Source organism: Chrysemys picta, chromosome 3 (genome assembly GCF_011386835.1).
Source record: "Chrysemys picta bellii isolate R12L10 chromosome 3, ASM1138683v2, whole genome shotgun sequence".
In the NCBI taxonomy this organism is placed as follows: Eukaryota; Metazoa; Chordata; order Testudines; family Emydidae; genus Chrysemys; species Chrysemys picta.
In genome coordinates, this window is record NC_088793.1 from 115,661,775 (window position 1) to 115,686,581 (window position 24,807).

The 24,807-nt window shown below is 43.0% G+C and overlaps 1 protein-coding gene across 1 annotated transcript; it reads left to right on the forward strand.

Moving 5' to 3' along the window:
• The first annotated feature begins 139 nt into the window (after positions 1-139).
• On the forward strand, positions 140-24,807 carry MYCT1 (MYC target 1). Its single transcript, XM_005301413.4, has 2 exons — positions 140-329; positions 22,958-24,807. Exons 1-2 carry the CDS (start codon positions 155-157, stop codon positions 23,488-23,490), a joined length of 708 nt encoding a protein of 235 aa, XP_005301470.2. The 5' UTR covers positions 140-154; the 3' UTR covers positions 23,491-24,807.

A 24,807-nucleotide genomic window follows, 5' to 3' on the forward strand; every position in this document is an offset into this window, starting at 1 on the left:
TTTGGTATTGTTTTAAGTCAATTCACTCCTTAGCTGAGGAAATGACGAGAAGGAAATTGTCCCGTCTCAGGAACCATGTGGCACTCCAAGATAAGCCAAACAGTTGCTAATTTGAGTCTAAAAGCAGGAAATGTGATACTTTTTATTTCCTTCTATGCAAGCAAAACAATGTGACTGGCTGCATGAACGCATTTCTTCTCCTGCTGAATCGCAGACATATCAAAATCTAGTGCTTCATCGTGGACATACCAGTTTCGCATTTATTATTTTGGTTGTTATGGATAAAAACAGTACTCATTCGGATAGTTCATGGCCGCCAAACTTTTGGGGTAAGATTTTTTTTTTTAACTAGAGTATTATTAGTAGGAATTAGAACACCAATTACTTTGTAAAATGTCATGTTATCTCTGGGGCAGATTTCTAGAATTATTACCACTGAAACAATTAATGGATTACTTATTTTTGTGGTGCAAATATTTTCCAAATGCTCCTTAATGAAGTGTCAGGATAGTTTCTTAATGAATACAAACAGTTGAGATCTAGCAAGTGGGTTTTTGGGCCAGCTCTCACCCATGGTTTGATCCAAAGTCCATTATTGAAGTCAATGAGAGCTTGTCAATTGATTTCAATGGTTTGTTAAGCACCTAATCTCAGTAATTTAATGAAACTGCTCACATAAGGAAAGCAAGCAGGATTTGGCCCATTTTCAGATGAAAGGGATGTAGCAAAGACTTAAGGAAGTGCAATCTTTGGAATAATCGGTTTGTCTTTCCAACCTGTGAAAGGTTTTGAATAAGCTGAGAGCCTCACAAAATCAACTCATCTTCACTGTCTCTCAGAATCTGACCTGTTCTTTGTCCATTAACTCTAATGTGCTATCGTTAAAAACTGGGAAGGGTTCCTTAACCAAAATATATTGGGTATGAGACAGGGGTATTAGTAATACCAAAATTGAGTAGGTAGATTCACCAAAAAAAAACAAAAACAAACAAAAAAAACCCCAACAGCAACCATGGAGATCTCTTCACTCCAAAAAGTCCTAAAACTTGCCCTGCTTTGCATTACATAAGTCACATATTGTATATTTGCCTATTTTATTCTTACCATCCCTTGTGATCTTTTCAGGAGATCTTGCAATATGTAAATCTACAAAATAATATACATTAAAAACAACAGAGGCCTCCTTTATTATGAGGATGCATTGGGAGTAAAGTGAGAGATAAGCTTATGGGACACTTTTGAGGGAGTTCCTTTGTGTCACGTTGTGTGAGTAACAGACCTTTGAGTGCCAGTCTCTGATTCCTGTATTGATACGTGCATTTCATAGGATGTGCTCTCCTTGTTTTGGGTACTGTCCTCTGGTATCTGAAGCAAAGATGACTGCCAATTTTTAAGAGTGAAACTGCATATTTTTGTAAAGTAGCTATTTCAGAACAGGAGTGAAAGAGTGCTTTCATATAGCCGATACTTTGAGAATCCTTGAGTAGGAGGCACTACCTACTGTAAACCGCAGATTTTATTCCATTCTGAGCCAAGTATCCAGAGGGCTTTATTTTCTCTCTAATGGAAAAATCCATCAGAAGGACAAAGTTGCATGAGACATTGTGATTCACAATCCAGAGTTTCTAACTCAACAGGTTCTGTGGTTTTCCAGCCAGAGGAGTCTGTGGACAAGGTCCTTCATCTGCACTGAGGGCTGGGCATCTGCTCTACCCCTTGGGACTAGGGCTGGCACTATGGCCCCCTTAGTAGTTGTATTGCCATTACTTTTCTGCTCACTTTTGATGCCTCCCAGGGCTTGCCAAACCCCTAATTCTTCCATGCTCATGGCTGACTGTACAGAGTAGCACCTGCACAAGTTGCTATAATGCTGAGAGAGTCAGCGTTAACTTCCATAAAAATGTTCTTGTGTTGGTGCCAAGGAATTGATATTGCACAGCACCACAAATCCCTCCACTTGGTGGCACCCACACAGTAGATCAACTTCTCAGTGAACCATCCAGTGTTCCTGTGGAAGGACTTCCATGATTACAGAGAGAAGATAGAGATGCCTCTGGCTCAATGCTTCTCTCCCAAATAGTTCTGGGACATAGCAGTGGGATTGGCACTTCTTTCTTTCCCACCATATCATGTGGGAATGGGTGGAATAGGAAAGGAGATCAAATGGCACTGATTTTCAGGAGATGTCATCAGTTAAAATGAGGATATAGCATAGCTGCTTTCAACAAAGTCTGACTTTAAGAATACATTTTACACTCTTTTTTTAAAGAAGCATATAGTATTGTGAGCACTAACAAATTACTTAGACCAAATCCTGCAGTAGTTTACACACAGTCTTAAATTTACTCTTGAGAGTCATCCAGTTGGTTTCAATGGGATAATAAATGTATAGACTTAAGTGTGGGTGTAATTGTTTGCTGATCAGGGACTTACTAGAGGTGGACACAATTAAATACTGTAAAAACTGTTAGAACAATTCACCATCATTATTAATCTATTGTCCAGTAGCTGGTATCATACTCTGGAATTATCTACAGGAATCCTGTTTTCTGGAACTCTTGAAGTTTCCACTGTTAACTTGAGACTATAGCTCTTTTAGAAGTGATTTTAAGAATTTTAAAACAATGAACAAAAGTCAAGTCTCCACTGTGAGACTTACTGTTTGTTTATATTTGAGCACACATTATTCTTTCCCAAACCAGTCCATGCCACAGTATATTATTAAAGACCCACATGTAATGGGGTTTACTCGCTACTAGGGTGCCTCCTCCTGGCTATTCAGGGAATTAGCTCCATCTTGATCTGATGCCCCTTTCTGTCATTTGCTCTCACTGCAGCTCTTTTTGCTCTCTGGGACTCTCTCTTCATGACTTGGCCCTCCAGGCAGATCACTATCAGTGTTTCCTCTTTAAGGTATTAAGTCCCACTAGATCAGCTAGCTTCATGCCGCTCCAGACAGTTTTCCAATCCAAGGCTAGGTCCTAGGCCTCTTTCTCAGTGGCTGCAAGGGAAACTCAGGCCAACCCCATACTCCGGGTTCCAGTCCAGGGACCCTATGTCTAGCAACTATGGTCTGCTTGCTCCCAGGACTCCTTTCTACCTCTCTGCTCTATTTCCCCCCCAGTTTTCCAGCCTAAACACTCTTCTTCCAGGAAGCAAGTGTACTATTTAACTGTATAGCCCCAAACATCCTCCCTTCTCCCAGGAACTAACTACAGACTACTTCCCCTACAGACCCCTTCTGGTCTCAGCTTGCTGGCTTTGTACAGGCCCAGCCTATATCTGCTCAGCTGAGCTTCATCTTCTGTTAGGGTTTGCCTGTCCAGCCTAATTCTTCCCCAGGTGCAGCCTCTTAGCTTAATTAGCCAGTTCCCTTCTCCCCTTCAGGTGAGGTGAGGAGTGAGCACCCCATCACACCAGCTAAGCAAATGTGTAGATATATATGATAGGAGCAGAATATATGCACAGCTTGGTTTGAGTCATGTTATGTGAATTGTGTTAGTGGTCTCAGCCCACTTCCTATTAGACAGCTGTCCACATCATAAAAAAACACCTTGAGAAATGACTCCCCAAACGCAACATACAGCACAAATACATGAATAAACAGTAAACAGAATAATTTTGTGGGAATAAAAATCATGAGGTTTTTCTATTAGGTATAGAAAAATTGATTTTAACCTCCTTTCCCAGTGTACACTTCCATGAGTTTTGTAATAGATGTCATGGCCTTGTGACTAAACTTCTGTTTAATAGGGAAACCATAGCAAACATGTGATACCTTCTCTTTCTGTCACCTAGAGGTACTTAGCAAGGTTGCTGTAGCCTCTGGCAGCTCTGCTCCTTGCCTAGCCAATTAAAGAGATCTCAAGAGGTGCTTCCTGGTTGCAAGGAGGAATTTTTTTTCCACTTGGAAAGCAAGCATATGCCTGTCTCAGACAACTTGGCTGGACTAATCTGGCAAGGAAGAAACCTCCCCCTGTAGCCACTTACCTCTTTTTGGATCCCATCTGTTTATGGAATCATAGAATCATAGGGTTAGAAGGGACCGAAAGGGTCATGTAGTCTACCCCCTGCCAAGATGTTTTGTTGCCAATATACTCTCTCTGGGGGGAAATGGGCATTAGGTGTGAAGATGCAGTAGTACTAGTTTGTGTAAACGAGGTTCAGACTGCCGTGTCATCAGAATGGTGGCTACGGGCTCATAGATCTCACTGAAATACTACTGATGGAGAGAAGTGCTGGCAGGAAATGTTGTAGGATAATCTAATGTATCTGTGCATTTCTTGTGTACTCACTAAATATGGCATCTTGGGAACAGGGTCTGGGGCATCTTCCTCCAGAATTCTTTTAGAAACTCACTCTGAAAGTGAATAGTTGTGTGTCTCCCATTCCCCACTTTCTGAGTGAGTCTCCCACTCTTCCTACTGTGTCTATCACTTCTCTTTTCATTGTCACTTCCTTTTAGGCACACTTTCACTTCCCCCATGCTCCTTCTACACTCTTTGCAGTCCTCCAATTTACCCTTAGTAGTACAGCATAACAGTTCCAACAACTGCTGTAACAGTCTATATCCCTATGTCCACCCTTTTTACAAGACTATGATGGATTTTGTACAAAGTATGCCTTGTGAGGTATCATTTGAAAACTCAGAATATGCGGATCATTACTGTCCTAGTAAAATATGTGTGGCAACATATTATGTAAAGTTATAAGATTCTACTGTATGGCTTGACTAAGACAGGCTCCAAGTTTAGAAAAGCAGGCATAAACCAGTTCCTCAGAGACAAAAGGCAAATTGATGCCTCAGCCAGGTGTCAACAATCAAATGGACTATCACCTGGGTAAGCAGCCATTCTTTGGCAGGAAGAAGGGTGTGAGCAATAATTTTACATCTTGGCAATGGAACAGATGGAGGTTCCTGTGCAAACAGACTGGCTGTCGCCTGAACCCCAGCTGGAGATGATTCACAAAGGACAGAATTGTTATAAAAAAGGGGAGCAAACTCCCCTGATTACCTCTTTCCCCTCCTCTCTACTCATGGCATCAACAATATTTGAAAGACGGAAGAAGCCTTATAGAACTTGGGGAAGGGTCCTGGCTGAAAGGATTCCAGACAGACTGCTTTAAAGAGCCTTTGCTTTTAATTCACTTTAGCTTGTTCACTTAGCTATTAATTGTATTTTATCTTTAATTTTCTTAAAACCAAATTCTGACTTTTATGTATCATTACTTGTAATTTCTTAAAATCTTTCTGTAGTTAATAAACTTGTTTCATTGTTTTATCTAAGTCAGTGTGTTTGGATTGAAGTGTTTGGGAAACTCCACTTGAGTTAACAAGGTTTGTCCATATCATTTTCTATTAATGAAATGATGGACTTTATATGAACTTGTATTGTCCAGGAGGGTGCTGGGCAGTAAAAGACGCACATTTCTGGGGGAAAGTCTGGGACTGGGAATTTGCTGGTGTTGCTCTGCAGTATAATTCAAGGGTGGTAGGCTGGCTGGCTGAAGCACTCTTGCAGTACAGCTGGGGGTAATTTACCTGGTGGAGGCTGTGTATGAGCAGGCCAGGAGTGGTTGCTCTCACAGCGAAGCATTGTAAGTGGCACCCCAGGTTGGAGAATTGAGGGCACATAGCTGTCCAACAGTCCAGATTGTACCCTGGAGAATGTCACAGCTGCCTTACTATCTTGCTATAGTTACGGACATTGAGAGCCAGAACCTTGAGTCCATGTGTGGTGCACATGGGGTGGGAGGGCAATGGTGGCTTTAACACATCATTTTCTTACCTAGTCCCAGGGCTGCTCTGTGCTGGGCCACTTCCCTGGCACAACCTGAAGGGGCCATTGTTCTGGCAGCCCATGATCACTAGGGTGTATGATGGGCCAGACACAATTCCTGTGCCAGCAGATAGGAGGTGGGAGGACAAGGCACAAAAGCTCCACACCACCTGAAGTTCTGTTATGCAGGGGCACTCCCCAAGAGGCCAGCTAAGCCAGCTTTAGGGCAGCTTTGCATAGCTGGAGTGGAACAAAGCAGCTGGAACACACCCCACAATCAGGGCCTCAGCCTCCATGTGCTGCGTCACCCTTAGTAGCCTTGTTTCCTGAAACAATATTACTGGTTTTCTTTTTTAATCATTCCATGCTGTAACGGCTGTTTTTTAAACCGTGTTTTACTCAGTGGGGATGAGCCAAACCTGTCTCTGGGCAGGATGGCTTAATACCTCAATTGTAACTTTCCCTGCAATCGTTTTCTTTCTGTCACTTTTCTAGGACCCTTATTATGATGTGGAAAACCCAAAGATTAAAAGATGCCAACCCTCTGAAACATATCACCCCACTTACCACAGAGGGGCAACTTAACTCTAAGCACCATCTTTTCCCCCTGCAGTTGTGACCTCCTTCTGCAGAATCTTTGGGCTGGATTAAGACTGACCCCAGCCTAGATTTACAACTGATGTGGGGAAAGAGTGTAAGGAGCCTCTTCTGGCCTTGCACCGCCTGGGCAGGCATGAGACAATTGCAGTCTTTACAAACTCTTGTAGGTGGTAGCAATCCCATGGGACCAGAGTGGGGAGAAGAAGGGCTGTAGCCTTGCGGCAGAACTATCCAGCCATGCTGTATCATCCCAAAGTACAATCCCTTCCAGAGCTCTCCCTGGGGCAGTAGGGCTCTCCACCACTCCCATCATGAACTAGTAGCTAGGAGCCATGATGGAGCCTTTTGTATGCAACTAAAGATATTGTGATGGCACAAAATGCACATATGCAGTAATTCTGATGCCTGGGTAAGCAGGTTATCAATATATAGTACAGTATGTGCAATGTGGATGAATTGATGTTGCTCTCTTTGTCTTAAAATTATTTATTTTAATTGTTTTGCCATCTTTAATTGTCAACTTAACTGCGGGGTTTTTTTTAATTAATTACCATATATAAAATATAGATTAACTCAGAAAGTGTTTATGTAAATATCAAGCCAAATTTAGCAACAGGCTGTGGAGGAGTAAAGAGGGCAAAGCAAAGAGTAGTACTTTTAAGCAACATGGGGGGGGAAGGGAAGGGAGGGTAGAGATTTAGTGAGCTGGTAATATCCCTAAATTCTTCCCAGAACAATGTGTCAGCATCTCTCATAAACTGCCAATTGGAGCATATAAACCCCCACACTGACCACACCCTCCCAACCGGCAGACCCTGCCCTTCTGGATCTATGGATCACAAGCACGTGAGTTAGCCAGCCCCCGAGTTCTATCAAACAACAGATGGCTAAAAGTGTACCATGTCTAGCTGCTATGTAGCTGTGCTTGGAGAGGGTGATGAGGAGACAAGTGAACCTGTGCAATAGAGGGCAGGATTTTACTCACTGATTGAATACTCTGAAATGTATTCAGATTCCTGGGTTAAGGAGCCCATTTTAGGGTGAAGTGTTAATTTTTTTCATACCCAATGAGAGATTAGAAGTGCTGTCTTCTCTTGGGAACAACCAGAACTTGGTTCTGTCTGGCTGCAGCAGGTAGAGACTTTCTATGGAAAGAATTACACTGTCAGACAGTGTTTCATTAATAGCCATGGGTAGCATTTGGGGCACTGATAGCTGCGGCAATTCAGAGTGCTGTAGAACGAAGATGAAGAATGATCCCGTGGTTAGAGCCTAGCCTGAGACTTGGGAGACTTCCTCTGGCACAGTCCTCCTGTGTGACCTGGGGCAAGTGACTTAGTCTCCCTGTGCCTCAGGTCTCTTTCTGTAAAATAGGGATAGTAGCAGTGCCCTAGCACACAGGGGTGTTGTGTGGATAGATACATTACAGACTCTGAGATGATCAAATACTATGGTAATTGGGGATACCTACAACAGAACACACAATCTGATAGACAAAGAGGCAGACTGATGTGTTTTTTGTGTAATCCCCTGGAAATTCACAAAAATTGTATAGTTGTTTAACAGTAAATCTATTTTAGGGACAGAAAGGAAACCTATATATCACCAAAACTGAAACACTTAAAACAGCATTATGAAAGAAATGAAGGAATCCTAGAGCATGATTAGATAACTCCTTTTTTTTCTCTCCACCTTACGAGCAATCTCAGATACAATGTGCCTCCAAGACCTTCCTCCAATTCCACAGTGAAATGTTACACCATGACATGAATTTGATAGTGATAAAATTTCTCCTTTGACTTATCAAAAGATTTCATTTGTATGAGTAATTCTGTTTTTCTTATTACTGGAGCATAGTGACAATGTGTTTACATGGTGCATTTGTGGCAATTGGGATGACTCCAATTGCCAACTCGGTTTCGATTGTAAGCCCTTTGGGTTAGGAAGTGTGCATACAGTACCAGCACAATGGGGCCTCCTTTGGGCCTCTCGGCACTACTGCAATATAAATGAATATAGTAATTGTAATCAATATAAACCTTGTCTAATGGAGACTGAAAGCACTGGAAAGGCTATTTTTTCTGAGGAGGGATCTAGAACGTGTGTATTCCCAATGGTCTCAGTGTCACATTTGCTAGATGGCTTCTGAGGCAAGATGCGTCTCTCTGGATGAAATGCCAATTTCCTGCTTTCTTTATTGGAGCTGATATAATTCAATGCAAACCCATCAAGTATTTAGGCCCTGATCCTCAGGTACAGCTGAGGAGTGCACAGTACAGCTATTCACCATTGCACTCCCCAAGTGCTGGGCTGGCTGGCTGCTGATCTGATCAGGCATAAGCTAACAGCCTGAGGGCTGCCTAATAATTCCGATAATGACCTCAAGGGGATGTTATGGCATCTCCTCATACATTGGCTACCTCTCTTACACTGGCTGAAGTGAGGCGGGTTGGTGTTTTAGCTATTATACCAGCTCTACACCACTTGAGGGTCTTCCTTTTCCCATCTACATTGAATTTAGGGTGATCTGTACTGGTGGTATGGTGAGGTCAGTCCATCAGGATTGCACCAAAACATAGAAAGCAATCCAAATCACACAGATGGCAATACAACATTCAAAGACTTCAATCCTCAGTGCACCAAGAGAACTTCCAAACACACCTCAGTGAAAAACTGGCCATATGCACACCTGGAAATGACAACACAAGTGTTGAAGACTGGGAAGCCCTAAAACAGACCATCCATGTGGTTTGCGAGGAATCCATTGCCCTTGCTACCTGCCACCAACAGGACTGGTTTGACAACAACAACATTGATATTATAGCCCCTTTGGACCAGAAGAGAGAAGCTTTCTGCGACTGGCAAAACCAACCACTATCCAGTCAGAAGCAGAGCTCTTTCCATCAGCTCAAAGCTGAAGTTCAAAGGAGGATCTGAAAAATCAAAAACAAATGGTGGGAGGACAAAGCAAAAGAAATCCAAACATTCGCTGACAGACATGATATGCGGAGCTTTTTTTGTGAGACAAAGACCATGTATGGACCTAGCTCATGTGGCCTCACACCTCTGAGATCCGAAGATGTAGTACCCTTCTTAAAGATAACAAATCCATCAAAGAGCACTGGAAGGAACACTACCAAAAGCTTCTAAATCAAGAATCGACTGTGACTGACAACACCATGGACTCCATCCCTCAGCACCGAATCTGGGAAACTCTTGCTAACCCACCAACACCAGAGGAGGTCTGCAAAGCAATTAAACAAATGAAGAAGAATAAAGCACCAGGTCCTGATGGCATACCAGCTGAAAGTGGGGGGAGAAGCACTGACTAACAAGCTTCACTTGCTGCTTCTCAAAATCTGGCGCACTGAAGAAATCCCTTCCGACTTACATAATGCTAACATGGTCACCATTTTCAAAAAGGGGGACAGGGCCAACTGTGGCAACAATTGAGGCATTGCCCTCTCTCCATCGCTGGGAAGATTGTTGCTAGAATCTGACTGAATTGCCTGCTCCCTCTTGCAGAGGAAGTACTTCCAGAGTCCCAGTGCGGCTTCAGACCATCACGAGGCACCATGGACATGATTTTTGCAGCCAGCTAGGGTGACCAGATGTCCCAATTTTATAGGGATAGTCCTGATTTTTGGGTCTTTTTCTTATATAGGCTTCTATTACCCCTCACCTCCTGTCCCGATTTTTCACACTTGCTGTCTGGTCACCCTACAGCCAGCAGATCCAGGAAAAATGTAAAGAACAACAACAGGAGCTGTATATGGCCTTTATCGATCTGACCAAAGCCTTCGACTCTGTCAACCATGAGGCTCTGTGGAAAATCATGTCAAAGTTTGTCTGTCCAAGCAAATTTATCATCATTGTAAGACTCCTCCATGACCAGATGACTGCCTCCATCCTGTACAGTGGCTCTACCTCTGAGTCCTTTGTCATCCGAACTGGTGTAAAACAAGGTTGTGTACTGGCACCCATCCTTTTCTCCATTTTCTTAGCAGCTATGTAAACACTAACCCAAGACCGTCTACCACAGGGGATTGGCATCCAATATCGGACTGATGGAAACCTCTTCAACTTTTCTCATCTCTGTGCCAGAACTAAAGTAATATCAGCAACAATAACCGAACTCCAGTACGCACATGATTGTGCTGTAGTTGCGCACTCAAAGTAGGATCTTCAAACAGCCCTTACTTGCTTCTCTGAAGCTTACAAAAGCCTAGGGCTAACTCTGAACATCGGCAAAACAAAAATTCTCCACGAGCCAGTCCCCAGTCAATCACCAGACCCAGCAAGGAAGATCTACATTGACAAAGAAGAACTGGAAAATGTAGAAAACTTTGCCTATCTTGGCAGCCATCTCTCACCGAAGGAAGACATAGATGTCGAGATTCAGTACAGAATTAGCTGTGCCAGCCTTGCCTTTGGCAGACTGTCTTGCCAGGTATTCAACAATCACAACATCAGAACACATACTAAACTGTTAGTTTACAAAGCAGTGGTAATCCAAACTCTCCTCTATTGGTGTGAGACTTGGGTGATCTACAGAAAACACCTGAGAAACCTGGAACGCCAGCACCAGCACTTTCTTCAGAAGATCCTAAACATAAAGTGGGAGGATCATCGCACTAATGTCAGTGTCCTCACAAAGGCCAACATCTTGGTCAGGCTTGACAAAGCCCTGGCTGGGATGATTTAGTTGGGGATTGGTCCTGCTTTGAGCAGGGGGTTGGACTAGATGACCTCCTGAGGTCCCTTCCAACTCCGATATTCTACGATTCTATGATCTTCAGTGTTGAGGCCCCGATTATCCAGCACCAGCTGAGGTGGAGCGGGCACTGTGTGCGCATGCCTGATGTACGCTTACCACAACAACTGCTGTATGCCCAACTCAGCAAAGGAAAAAGGAAACGAGGAGGTCAAAAGAAACACTTTAAAGACACCCTCAAGATAATATCAAGAGATGTGGCATCGACACCACACACTGGGGGACAGTAGCTAGGGTGACCAGATGTCCCGATTTTATAGAGACAGTCCCGATTTTTTGGGTCCTTTTCTTATATAGGCTCCTATTACCCCCCACCTCTGTCCCAATTTTTCACATTTGCTGTCTGGTCACCCTAACAATAGCTCAGGATAGGGATAACTGGAGAAGACTTGTCAGAGAGGGAACGTCCACTTTTGAGGAAAATCGCCTTGCTCTGGTTGGAGGAAAATGCCAGAAAAGAAAGGAAAGACAACAGTCATGCAGCAATCGCAGCCCAACCCTGTCTTTCAACCATAGGCGCCGACTCCGTGGATGCTCTGGGGCTCAAGCACCCACAGAAAAAAAATAATGGGTGCTCAGCGCCCAACAGTCAGAACTTGAGTGTGGAATGTGATGATTTCTGAGCTGCTAACAACTTCTGCCCTTGGGGCAGGGAGTTTGTTTATAAACAGAGACAGGGTGATTAAGATAACAAAAGGCTTGTCATTCAGTTAAATTAAGGATCTTTAGATGATCCTGAAAGCATTCCCAGGCACTCCAGTTAAAAGATAGGAAACAAAGGGTAGGAATAAATGGTCCATGTTCAGAATGGAGAGAAGTAAATAGAGGTGTCCCCTGAGGGGCTTGTACGGGTCTGGGCCCAGTGCTTTTCAACATATTCATAACAGGGTAAATAGTGAGGTGGCAAAGTTTGCAGATGATACAAAACTACTCAAGATAGTTAAATCCAAAACAGGCTGTAAAGAATTACAAAGGGATCTCACAAAACTGGGTGACTTGGCAACAAAATGGCAGAAATTCAATGTTAAATGCAAAATAATACACATGGCAAAATATAATCCCAACTATACATACAAAGCGATGGTGCCTAAATTAGCTGTTACCCATCAATAAAGAGATCCTGGAGTCATTTGCAGTACTCTGGAAGCACTATGTTTCCAGAGTATTGCAGATTCATAAGAATCCTTCTCACTGTTCCTGTATCATCTTGAACTGTGGAATGCTCATTGTCCTGCTTCAGAAGACTTAAAAATTATCTCCAGTCATCAGTGGGATAGACACAACTGAATAAGGTAGCGATCCTTAACGTGCATCAAAATAATACCAGGGAACCTAGGTGTAAATAAGATTGCTGACAGTGTCATCCAGAAAGCTACAGTGAGACATAATGTCTTTAACTGGGATGTTAGTGAAGACAGCTTGTAGGTGATTGCAATGATCTTAATACACTGTAATTCATGATAATGTAATTTTGTAGTTCATAACAATTGAATCATTATTAAAGTAGTAAAGATACCAATGATAAACACATTCAATAACTAGAATATGAAAGAAGTGTATAAATATGCTGAAAATAGTCTCCCCCCAAAACTGGCAGAATGCCTCCCCACCCACCCAAACACACACCTCTTCCAAAGCAACCACTGGCAAAAACAAAGGTAAGCACCTATGCTTCTAACACCACCCACAATGTCTGCCAACAAGCCTCTTCAGTCACCAAAGGACCCATGAAAAATAAAACCTGTGAAGGAGATCATCCTCGACCTCGAGGGATCGCTGCCACCGCCGACAGGTGGTATGACATAGAGTGGCTATAGGACAGGCTGGGCCAGGGGCCTTAGCTTTAAATCAGAGGGGATTAGGGCAATGACCATATTATAATGGAGTACAAGTGACACAAGGTATAGCACTGTTATAATTGCCCCACATTAAACTATTTGAGACACTGCTTTCATTTCAAACATTTGTTCTTGTTTAGGCTGACACTACCAGATGTAAATAAAAGGCAGTTGGAGAACGGAAATAGTACTCAGTCAGAGCTTGATCTGTGAAGGGATTTAGGTGCCTAGCTGCCAGATTACTGCCCACATCCAAAATTTAGACCCTCAGAAACCCTGATCAGCTGCTGCCTAACCCTGTAGGTTCGTAAATTCCCTAGTAACCTACGTTTCTGCCTATAAAGTCCCATAGATGCCTACATTTCTGCCAGTGGGATGCACAAAGCCAACTAAGTTCTGTCACTACTGAGCGCTTAAGCCCTGGTGAGATCCTCAAACTAGGCATTCCCTTGCCAATCTCACCGATGGGGCCTAATCCAGTAGGCATGCTCAGAGGCTGCCTAAAAGCAGGCTTATCAGATTGGGCTTTACACAAAATACAGCTGCCAGTGAGCATGCTTCTTCCTCTTTATAACCCAGGATGTGGGAGATGTGAGTTCAAGTCCCCACTTTGTGTGATTCAGTGCAGGGACTTGAACTTACGTTTCCCAGTTCCCAGGTGAGTGCCCTACCTATTGGGATATTGGGCATTCAGGGGTGAGCCTTTTGTTGAAGCTGTTTCACTTTGTAGGAAATATGTAACTGTTCTTTGGAGCAGGGACTGGAATGAGTCTATAGCCCTAACCACTGGGCTATAGTCAGGGATGAAAGTAACTTAAAGAACTTACCAGTACGCCGGACTCCTGAGCAGGGGGGTGGGGCCTTAACCGGAAGGGGCATGGACTGAACCAGAAGGGGTGGGGCCTTTAGAGCCCCGGGCCCTTTAAATTGAGATTTAAACAGCCCCGGGCTCCCGCTGCAGTAGTGGCGGCTGGGAGCCCTGGGCCCTTTAAATCACTGCTGGAGCTACCAGCTGCAGAGGCGGCTTGGAGCCCCGGCACTTGGGGACCATTTAAAGGGCCCGGGGCTCCACCTGCCACTAACGTAGAGGAGCCCCGGGCCCTTTAAATTGCTACCTGAGCCCTGCTGCCAGAGCCCCAGGGGTCCCAGCCACCTCTGGTGGCAATTTAAAGGGCCCAGGGCTCCAGTCGCTGCTCCAAATCAGGTAGAGTGGGGACTTGAACCTAGGTCATGCATATCAGAGGTGAGGGCCCTGACCAGCAAGCTATAGGTGGGGCAACAGCAGCTCACCTCCTCCTAACTTTTTTGCAAGAAAGGACTGACTTGGCTTAGGTACTTAGCTCCAGGCATGGGTTCACAGCTGTGAATTCCAAGTGAAGATAGGTGCCTCCCTCTGGCCTCGACTTCCTGTCCCCTTGGCATTTCCAACTGTCCAGATTAGGTGCCTCCCAACTTATCACAGTAGCTTTTGTGAATCCCTTGCTTAGCCACCTAACTGTTCCCATGCATTATATATAGGGTGCCTGGATGCCTAACTCAGGGCTGAGGGTTCCTCTGGTGGCAAGGGGCCTACAGTTAGGCATTGCAGTGCTGAACCTTAGTCTCCTTTGGTCATCTATTCCTATGATAGTCGTGATGATGGCAGCTATATGTAGTGCCATTCCTTTGGCAAACCAACAGCCGTGATTCTCATCGCTCTGTAATTCCTGAGGGCATCCCCCCCCCCCAATCTATTAGAAATATTCATGTACCTGAAGAAGAAAAGACAGGATTTATTTGTATGATGTATTTAAAAACAGAGCCATTGTTCATCTTCCCAGCCACTTTTCCAGCATGTCAAGTCTCTGTACTCACCAGTAATATTTGAGAATGAGGGATTTGTAAGCAGTTTGTCAGTCAGATTTCTTATGTCTTTGGCAGCATTGCTGCAGGATGTCTCTCTGGCTGCTGCTTTTGTTGTCTTTCTATGTTACTAAGGAGCACCTGAAGCAACTTGGTATTCACCCATGCACTGTGCCTGCCAATTTTGCAACCCACCCAACAACTGCAGGAAGCTAAAACTTCCTCCCAATTTGATCATGAGTATGAGTAGAGGTCATAATTTGAAAGGAGGCACCATTTCCTTGGGAGGGACAGTGGTGTGTCAGCTATGTTATTGTGTTTTGTTTTCTAGCTAGCCCCCTTTATTACTGTATGTCAAATATTGACTATTATCCTTTATATAAACTTCAGTAAATATAAAACTAAAACACTCATGCACCCTCTTCCGATGAGTCTTATTTAGACCAGTTTTAGACTGGTGTAACTGCACTGATGTCACTATCAGGGGACTGCTGAGGATGGAGATTTGGCAGAGAAGACACCAAATGTATCCTTGGTATAATTCAGATGAAGTCATTGATGAATTTTGGGATCCACACAGGCAAGCAGATAAAACAAATCACAAGCTACATAGGTGCAGACCCACCGGAGAGAGAAACTGTGTGCATTGTACTGGGAATTTAGTTTTCCTTTGCCATTCTTCTGCTAAACCTGAAGTAAACATTACAGTGGCTGTAGCCTGTAATGGTAAGGGGGCATGATCTTATGCTTGTGTGCCCTCCCTGCAGGCTACGTATGTTGCCTTCTGCTAACTACTACCTTCCTGATCCTTTTGCTCATACAATCACTGCTTTCTCAGGGCTCAACCATTCCACTGGAGGAACACAGACCGAGCGTAGTGGTAAGGGGGAGAAAGGCCAAGAAAATGTTGCTTAATAGTATTACTTGGTTAAGTTAATCAAATATATTTTACACTATATTTGCCAAAAAAATGTGTCCAACAGTTACTATGCTGCTTAGCTGAGGGCTGCTGTTTATTCCCACAGCTGATAGCTCCCCAAAGGGTCATGGATTTTTCTCATTTGAGAAAATATTCCAAACCCTGGAAGTAGTTTTAGGAGGAGGTCAAGGGTATTTCTTCTGCCAAGGACTCAGTCAGTGTTTGAATGTGTCTGCACCAGTAGCAACCCAAGGAAACAAGCTTTCTTTGTGCTCTCTCTTCTCTGGAGGATAAGCTACATGCAGGTGAATTCTAGATTTAGGGATCACACATGTCAAAATCTAGCAGGACCCAGTATCCAATCTGACCAGCATGTCATGGGGCCAAGCTCTGTTCTTCAGCTAGGCTTGTTAAAGAGCCCTCATTTTAAAGCCTTTTGAAGAATAATACTTTGTTGTTACCAAGTGGCTTCCATCCGATTACCTCGGGGTACTTTAACATTAAAGTGCATGAAACAAAGTGTTCCTCCTACGTTCATAAATGTAGCTTCAGTCTTCCTGTGAGCTATGTATTATTATTACAAGTGTTATTGTCCTCATTTTCCAGATGAGTAAGCTGCAGCATGGAGAGGCAGGGTGACTTGCCCACAATCACAAAAGAAATATGTGTAAGAGCACTAAATAGAACTAAGATGCCCAGGTCACAGTCTTGTGCTTTACAAGACTATCCTTACACACATAACCCAATCTTATGCCCCGTAACTGGGGGTGGAGGGAGGAAGTTAAAGAAGTTCAGTGTCATACGGAACAAGGTTTAGTTCTGACTCATATTTTCCTCACTCTTTATAGCAGAATTTTAACTTACTGCATGAGTCTAATTTAAACTATTGACTATAGAGATTCTGGTAGCCATATTATAGCTAAGGTTGCAACCAGTGCTCCATTATAAGATCCACAATCAGCCCTCTATTGACTCTTCAAAAACAAACAACCACCTTTACCATTTCTAAATGCAAAAAGCTAACTCTTATGGTGCAGCAGACTTTCTTCTGAAAATCTGAGAAGATGCCTTGCCAATTACTACTGGATGAGAACTTAGCATTGTATTCTAAGTTCTCATCCACCTATCCAGGGGAGGGATAGCTCAGTGGTTTGAGCATTGGCCTGCTAAACCCTGGGTTGTGAGTTTAATCCTTAAGGGTGCCGTTTAGGGATCTGGCAAAATCAAAATTGGCCCTGCTAGTGAAGGCAGGGGCTGGACTTGATGACCTTTCAAGGTCCATTCTAGGAGATGGGATATCTCCATTAATTTACTTTATTTATTCTCAAAATGGCATTCACAAAAAAAGAAGATGCAATTTTTTATTTCCCTGCTACACTAAATTTAACATTAGTGGATATTATGGTGATGAGAATGTTATAAGAATCTATATAGATTAGACTAGGGTTCCCTCCATGTTACCAGCCTGAAGTCAGTATTCAACAAAATGCACTAACTGCTAAAAAAATTAGACAATCTCCAAGTGAAAACAAGAAATACAGACAGGGGAAAGAATGGGGGGAAATGGGACAATCTGAACAAGTAATGGAGAATATAAGTTGATTCATTAAGGAAACACATGGGATATTTTTGAACTGATGATGCAGAAGTTAAATCCATCAGCAGAATTCTCTCCACTGACCTTGGCAGCATTTCAGTGGTCACAGATTTCTACTTAATGAGGGACTGTTTTTGAGAAATTTTTCTAATGCTTTAGGTTCCAGCAGGATGTCCTTCAGCATCAGGCAGCCAACAAAAATATTATAGAATTGCATGTGTTAATATTGAGGACCTTTTAAAAGTATCACATACTCTCAAGTCCTTACATCAAGCTGAAGATCTGCATCTTTGATCCAATACTGTACATTTTCTTTATTGTACTGTGCTGCTAACTACCATGTATCCCATTAAAGAAATCCCTCTTCATTTGTGGAGTCTCCATTTTAACCACAATGTTAAATATCAAAATTGTAAATGATTTTACTGTCAGGTTTTATAGGATATTCTTATTAGCTAAGTAATTACTACAATAAAAGGTTATGCAATATTGCACTGTGGAATTATGTTCACTGTATCAGTACATTCAATTGGTTTAAGTTCTTTAAAAGTGCATGCTACTCCAACTCTGTTTGTACGAGATAGACAGTAATGCTGTGCTAGAGGCTCGTGCGCTGCACGTGTGAGCAGATGAAAACCGTATGTTGCTATTTCAGTAGCGTTTAGGAAAATAGGCTGAAGCCCTGAAGTAACAGTTTCTACAACTGCCTTCACACAGGATTTTTTAGAAGAGCCAGTTACTGCTTTGCTTAGTTCTTTACATGACTGTGCTGATGTCAGGAAATTAAACACGTTGATGTCTTGATCTTAGATGTTTCCTTTTGGTCATTAGAATTACTCTGTCTTTATTACCCCTTTCAATGCTGGTCACTAGGGAAAGCAAGTGAGCTTGACTTGGTTTTTATGATTTTCATATGACATCTTAAACTTTTCTTTTCAGCTTTTTATCAAGGACAAAGGCTGGTAATGTAGACATAAAGCAAGTTTACTGCTCCAACCCTAAGATAGATACAGTTTAATGCAAACATTCACAAATCCCTTGTAAACAGTACTTCACAAAGTTTGTTTGAACATTCCCCTTCAGGTGAGTGTTCCAAACTCTGAGCAGGATACTAACCCAAGAGTCTACACCAGAGAGGTCAGAATCCTCCTGAGTTTCTGGTAGTTACCAAATAGAGCATTGGTCATGGTGCTCTCCAGCTCCTGAATGTTTGCTGTGTGTACTTCTAGCACAACAACATCTAAACTTTTATCTTTTGCTCTATTTTCATCAGTGTAGATTGCCAGCAGAGGGCAATCTTGTTACTAGGTAGGTGGCTTGGTTATGAAATTTAAACCTCTGTACTTTCTGTTCATGAGCATTGTTCTCCTGATGGCAAACATAATAACAACACCTCAGGGACTCATGATTTTCCTATTATTGACTCAGTTTGGCTAATGATTTATTTCCAGAAGCTTCTAGAAACCCTTCAGGTAGAAGAGTGTTAGATAGCTGCCTACTTAACCCACCACCATCAGGCCTGCTGTTTTCCCAATGTCCCAATTACCTGAATCAGTCTGTGCTGCAGACAATCACTTCTGTTCTTTTCACCATCACCACACTGTGACCTTTCCCAACATTTGCCATGACAAAGATCATAGTTGGTTCATTCTGCCAACCCACTGATTCACCCAGCCTACTGAATCAGGAATTTGTTACAAACAATCAGAGGGTTGTTTGGACATGGCAATTAGTGATAAAGATCAGGGAATAGAATAATTCTAAACACTTGTCAGTTGTAGGGATGTTGCTTTGTCAATCTACACACAACAATAATGCTGTATGCCACATGGGTTGGCTTATTGATCTGAGCCTCAAGTACCTTGCTGGGCTTTTTAGAAGCAATGTCCAAACCCTAGCAGGTTCAACTCCTTATCTCATAAGTGCTAGGAAAATGTATTAGTTTGTTTGCTTGTGATCTTGCATGAATCAGATTGCAGAATGAACTACGGCTGACAACTTGAGAAGAGACTGCTTTATCGTAACAGAATAATCACAACACTCACAGTTTCTCTATTCCAGTTATTTAAGAGTTTGCTGATTGTATGCAGGTGCAATTCATCTTTTGTCCACTAGTCCATGTTCTACATTACATTTCAATCACCTGCTCAAATATGGCTTTCCATATCACAGATTATTTCATTTAGCATTAAGGCAAAATTGTGATGAAGAAGACCATTTGGCTGGCTTGCAGTCTGGAAGTCTGCATGCCTGAGATGGAAAATACCTGATGGACCATTGTTTCCAGCTTCAAAACACTGTATTTTGTGGATTGGGCAGTAGAGAAAAAAATGAGTCTCCAAATAGCATGCATGCTTTGGGTTGAATCAAGTTTTGTCTCATCAGCATGTGCTGATCTACTGTCCCAGCACAAGGGAGGAAATGCTTTCAGGAACATGAGAGGGAGAGCAGTTAAAAAGGGAAGGGACAAAAATAATCCTTCTTCATTGTACAACAGACACTTTCTGATGTATCCTCCTTCAACCCAACCAAAGTCAAGCAGCTTGAGTATGACATGTTATGTGCATGAATCTGCTAGAATCCCCAGACAGTAGAATTTGCTTGTCCGATACATAGCACTTCATTTATTTGTTTTATGTTCTATTCAGCTGCTGTGAGATTTCAGTGGGGGAGGGAATCACTCCCAATTACTGTGGAGAAATAGAGGCTTGCCCTAGCATGAACAAATCCTTCTCTACAGGAGGCTGTGCACTTGAATTCAGAGCAAGGACTCTCCTGCCTGACGCTAAGTTAATATTCTCAAACAAAAAACTTTGTTAAATTTCACATAAGGTTACTAAATTATTCTCCTTTTTAACAAAACAGTAATAAAAGAATGTGGTGGCCCAAAATCTTAGGGCTGGTCTACACTGGGGTGGGGGGGGGGATCGATCCAAGCGAATAGCTTAGCTGAAGTCGAAGTATCTTGGATCGAATTACCTGGGGTCCACACGGCATGGGATCGACGGCTGCGGCTCCCCCGTCAACTGCACTACCGCCGCTCGCTCTGGTGGAGTACCGGAGTCGATGGTGAGCACGTTCGGGGATTGATATATCGCGTCTTAACAAGACGCGATATATCGATCCCGGATAAATCGATTGCTACCCGCCGATACGGCGGGTAGTGAAGACATACCCTTAGAGTAGATTGCAGTATCTGGGACTGATCCAAACGCCATTGAAATCAGTAGGGATCTTTCAACTGACTTCAATGGTCTTTAATTAGGTGCTTTAGTCATAGTCCACAGTAAGGAGTTGTCTCATCCCAGGGGGAGTTCTGGATGTTTCACGTGCCAGGTAATAATGTGCATGGACTCCAAGTTTGAAAAGCTAATCTGTCTCTTTATTCACAGGTGCTGGAACATAGGGTGTGTGTGGGTGGGAGTTGGGGGGGAGGGGGCTGGCTGGCTTGAAGAGGTTTCCATTATATAAAGGGTTAAGTCGGTTATTTTTGTCAAGGTCCATATTTCTTGATCAAGGTATAGTTAAGGTCCAGACTCCAGAGAAAATAATAAAATTATAATAATGCTAATAAATACATAAAAATATTTTGGGGTCCATTCAAAAACATCTGGCGGACCAGATTTGGCCCACAATCTGCCTATTGACTACCCTGGATTTACAGTTTGGTTCAATGGCTCTCAAGATGCTCACTATACAAAGTGTTCTAGCACCCCGTCTTTATTAAAGCTACTGTTTACAAAGGTGCTGCAACTTCAGCTAGTATTTGCAGCATGTGCACACTGACTGATTAATTTGTTCCTTTCCAAACTCTTTCCTCCTGCAGCCCATTCTCCAACTTCCAAGTTCCCTGCAGGTTGCTACACTGAGAAGCATCTTGCACACCTGCTACTACATCTTTTTGTAGGGCACTACTTATTCCCCCATTTAGAGGGTCAGTTCAACTTGCTAGTGGAGTGGGGTTAGTCATGGGTGGAGCTCTACTGTGCCACCCTTGGCAGAGCAGTGTTCTACCTGGGAGTATAGGGAAGGAGCAAATCCCACAGTCCTCTGAGCCCAGGGAATGGAATTCTGCCTTGGACCTTGAATGAGACATAAAGCAGAGGGTGGGGGTTGAGAGGCGGCTCCCTAGGGATAATCTCTAGCCCTTAATTGGAGAAAAGTTTGGAAATTCACTGTCAAGGCTACCCATGTATGTCAATTACCAATAACTTAGAGTTACTTTTAAAATTTACTATTTGAAACTAAAGCCTTTCAAATGAAACCTTTGTTCACCCTCTTGGTGTTGTACATGTTATGTTCATGGCATGCATATAGAAAGGTTAGATAAAAACATATTTTTGAAAGGTTGCACTGTAAAGCTATTTTATTTCTTAAAATCTAGAGCCTTATCAACACAAGAACCAAAAACACAGAGAGACAAAACAGGCTGTTCCCTAAACAGAGAAGCACAACTCACCCCATCTTAATGTAAGCTGTCTGTCTGTTGCAATCTGACTGCTACTAGGCCCAGATTGCACACAGAGCCCCCTACCATGCATGGAGAACCAGGAAAACCCACTGAGCATTTAAAAAGTGACAAAGAGTCCTGTGGCGCCTTATAGACTAACAGACGTATTGGAGCATAAGCTTTCGTGGGTGAATACCCACTTCGTCAGACACATGTGGTGGAAATTTCCAGAGGCAGGTATAAATATGCAGGCAAGAATCAGTCTAGAGTTAACAAGGTTAGTTCAATCAGGGAGGATGAGGCCATCTTCTAGCAGTTGAGGTGTGAACACCAAGGGAGGAGAAACTGCTTTTGTAGTTGGCTAGCCATTCACAGTCTTTGTTTAATCCTGAGCTGATGGTGTCAAATTTGCAAATGAACTGAAGTTCAGCAGTTTCTCTTCGAAGTCTGGTCCTGAAGTTTTTTTGCTGCAGGATGGCTACCTTTAAATCTGCTATTGTGTGTCCAGGGAGGTTGAAGTGTTCTCCTACAGGTTTTTGTATATTGCCATTCCTAATATCTAATAAAAAAACCTGATCACGTGGGGAAGAAAATTATCTTAGCTAGAATCCTTTTCCAGAGCCTCTCAATGCTGATTATTAGAGTGCAGGCAAGTGTAAGAGGGCTAGAAATTTACGCTTTGTGCAATGACAACTTGACATATGTATGTCCCCAAAACTGGGGGTCAGGAGGAGGAAAACGTCCATTAGCTTTTTGTGTTTCAGTGGCCACCTCTGACCAAAGTCATCCCAGTGCTTTTCCGGTAGAGCTGTACATCTGGTCTGCATCTGATTGTAATAGGTACTAACAGCCTCCTGCAAGGTCATGAGTACCTTCCACTTCCAGTCTTCTCTCGCTCTTATTGATATCAAACAGGAATTACTGATTGGAGTCACACTGTTAAACGCTAGTGTAAGTGAGATCAGCATCCAACCCTGTATTTCTGTTGCAGCGTAATTACAAGTTGCATGTGCCCTCTATAATGTCACTAAATGAATATCTTTAATCCTTATTGTTTGGGCACGTTTTAAGAAGCCTGCCATCTCAAATTCATTTTCTAGACTGAATAGTCTGTATGGTAAATAAAGCAACCTTGCTGTTTATTTTCTGTGTTTTAGGTCAGATGATAATAGCCTTCTCAGTGTCCATGGTGATTGGATTGGTGATTGGAGGGATAATCTGGGCTTTGTTTACTTGCCTGTCCCGTCGCAGAGCCAGTGCGCACATTTCGCAGTGGAGCTCGTCAATCTCTAGCCGCCGTTCCAGACCTTCTTCTCAGGGCCATGCTGCCAACAGGACTGGATTCTACCGTAACAACAGCTGCGAACGCCGTAGCAATCTCAGCCTGGCCAGCCTCACCTTCCAGCGGCAAGCCTCCCTGGAGCAAGCCAACTCCTTCCCAAGAAAGTCAAGCTTCCGAGCCTCCACTTTCCACCCCTTTTTGCAATGCCCTCCGCTCCCTGTGGAAACTAACAGTCAGCTGGTTACTCTGGCTCCCACCAGCACCACCACTACCCTTGTGGGGAACCCCACCAACAGCTTAACTCGTCCTGAATTCCACTGGTCCAACAACAGCCTCCGCATCTGTCATTCAACACAAACACCTCCTCCTGCCTATGAGACCATCATTAAAGCTTTTCCAGACTCTTGAACTGGAGTCTTCCTTTATTTCTTTAAATGGAGGACTCTCTGTCGTCTGACGCAGATTTTCTGTATGCTCTGAAGGCCTCTGGGAAGCTCCCTGGTGCCGCGGCATGCCGCGGGCAAACAGAAGGGACATGCGCAGATGACGCTGATTTGCTAGGGCAAGGTGTGGTATCCTGCAGCCACAAGGACCTTGCACCCCCCAACTTAACTGGTCTGCAGTGTAATTCTGTATTTATATTATACCTTTATTTTGTAATCATTGTAAGGCTTTTAGTTTAGAAGAAAGAAACTTCTGCAGTCTACAAAACTGGCAACTTAAATGAAGAAACAAGCCACATTAAGAACCATTTGTTGATAATCGCTTATTAATTTCCTGCAAAGTTCACTCATTCATTGTGTTTGTTAGACATCCTGGTTTTGTACATTTGCCTGTGAGTCTTACATTTTCATTAGATACTTTCCTTCATCTCTTACATCCTGGGCTGCTTCTATGCCTCCTGAACCACAGGGTTCCCTATAGCTCAGGAATCCCTTGGCAGAAGTAGAGTTTAAAGTGATTTTAGTATCACAGTCTTGTGGCAGGTACTAGGGCCCCTGTTTTGACATTTGTAGGGGGCTCCAAATGACCACTGGCCAGTCCTGTTTACAACAAATTCCCACAAATATGGCAACAAAGATGGAGTATCCCAAAATATGTGCAATGGGAGAAATTTCTAACCAACTGAAAAAAGAATAACTCTATAAAAGGACTTCATCCTGCAACCTAACAGGGATCACATTTTATTACCCTATAAGGTTACAAGGATACTGGTCTTGGTCCCCAAGATAAACAACATGAATGGCAACTGTTTTTTATTTGCGCTTCCTGTTTCTCTGTGGGAATACTCATTTCCTTTCTTTAAATTGTTTCTCTATTTGTATCAGTGGTTCATCCTTCCTGGTGTGTAATACATTGAAATCCTGCATTTTGCTAAAAGAAAATTTCTTAGACGTCTAGGGTGAAATCCTGGCCTGACCAAATTCAATGTCACAACTCCCATTGACTCCAGGATTTCAACCCTTTAGTCTATAATTATGAAACTGCTTTAGAGTATGAAGATGCTTAAGACAGATTAATGCCCATTTTTGACTATCAGACCTGTAGAGCTATTATAACATACTGGCCCACTGGCTCAGAGATGACTGATTGCACTCACATGTGAGAAATCCAGGCTTGGAAGCAACGGAGATAGCACAGACACATGGAGCCTGATCCAACTCCCATTGACTGCAATGGGAGCTGGATCATTTCTAAGGTGGAGCATTTGAACACAGAGAAGGG

Coding starts and splice junctions, on each gene's coding strand:
- MYCT1 (XM_005301413.4), top strand. CDS start 155: ATGCAAGCAAAACAATGTGACTGGCTGCATGAACGCATTTCTTCTCCT. Junction 330..22,957: donor ATGGCCGCCAAACTTTTGGG/GTAAGATTTTTT, acceptor TCTGTGTTTTAG/GTCAGATGATAATAGCCTTC.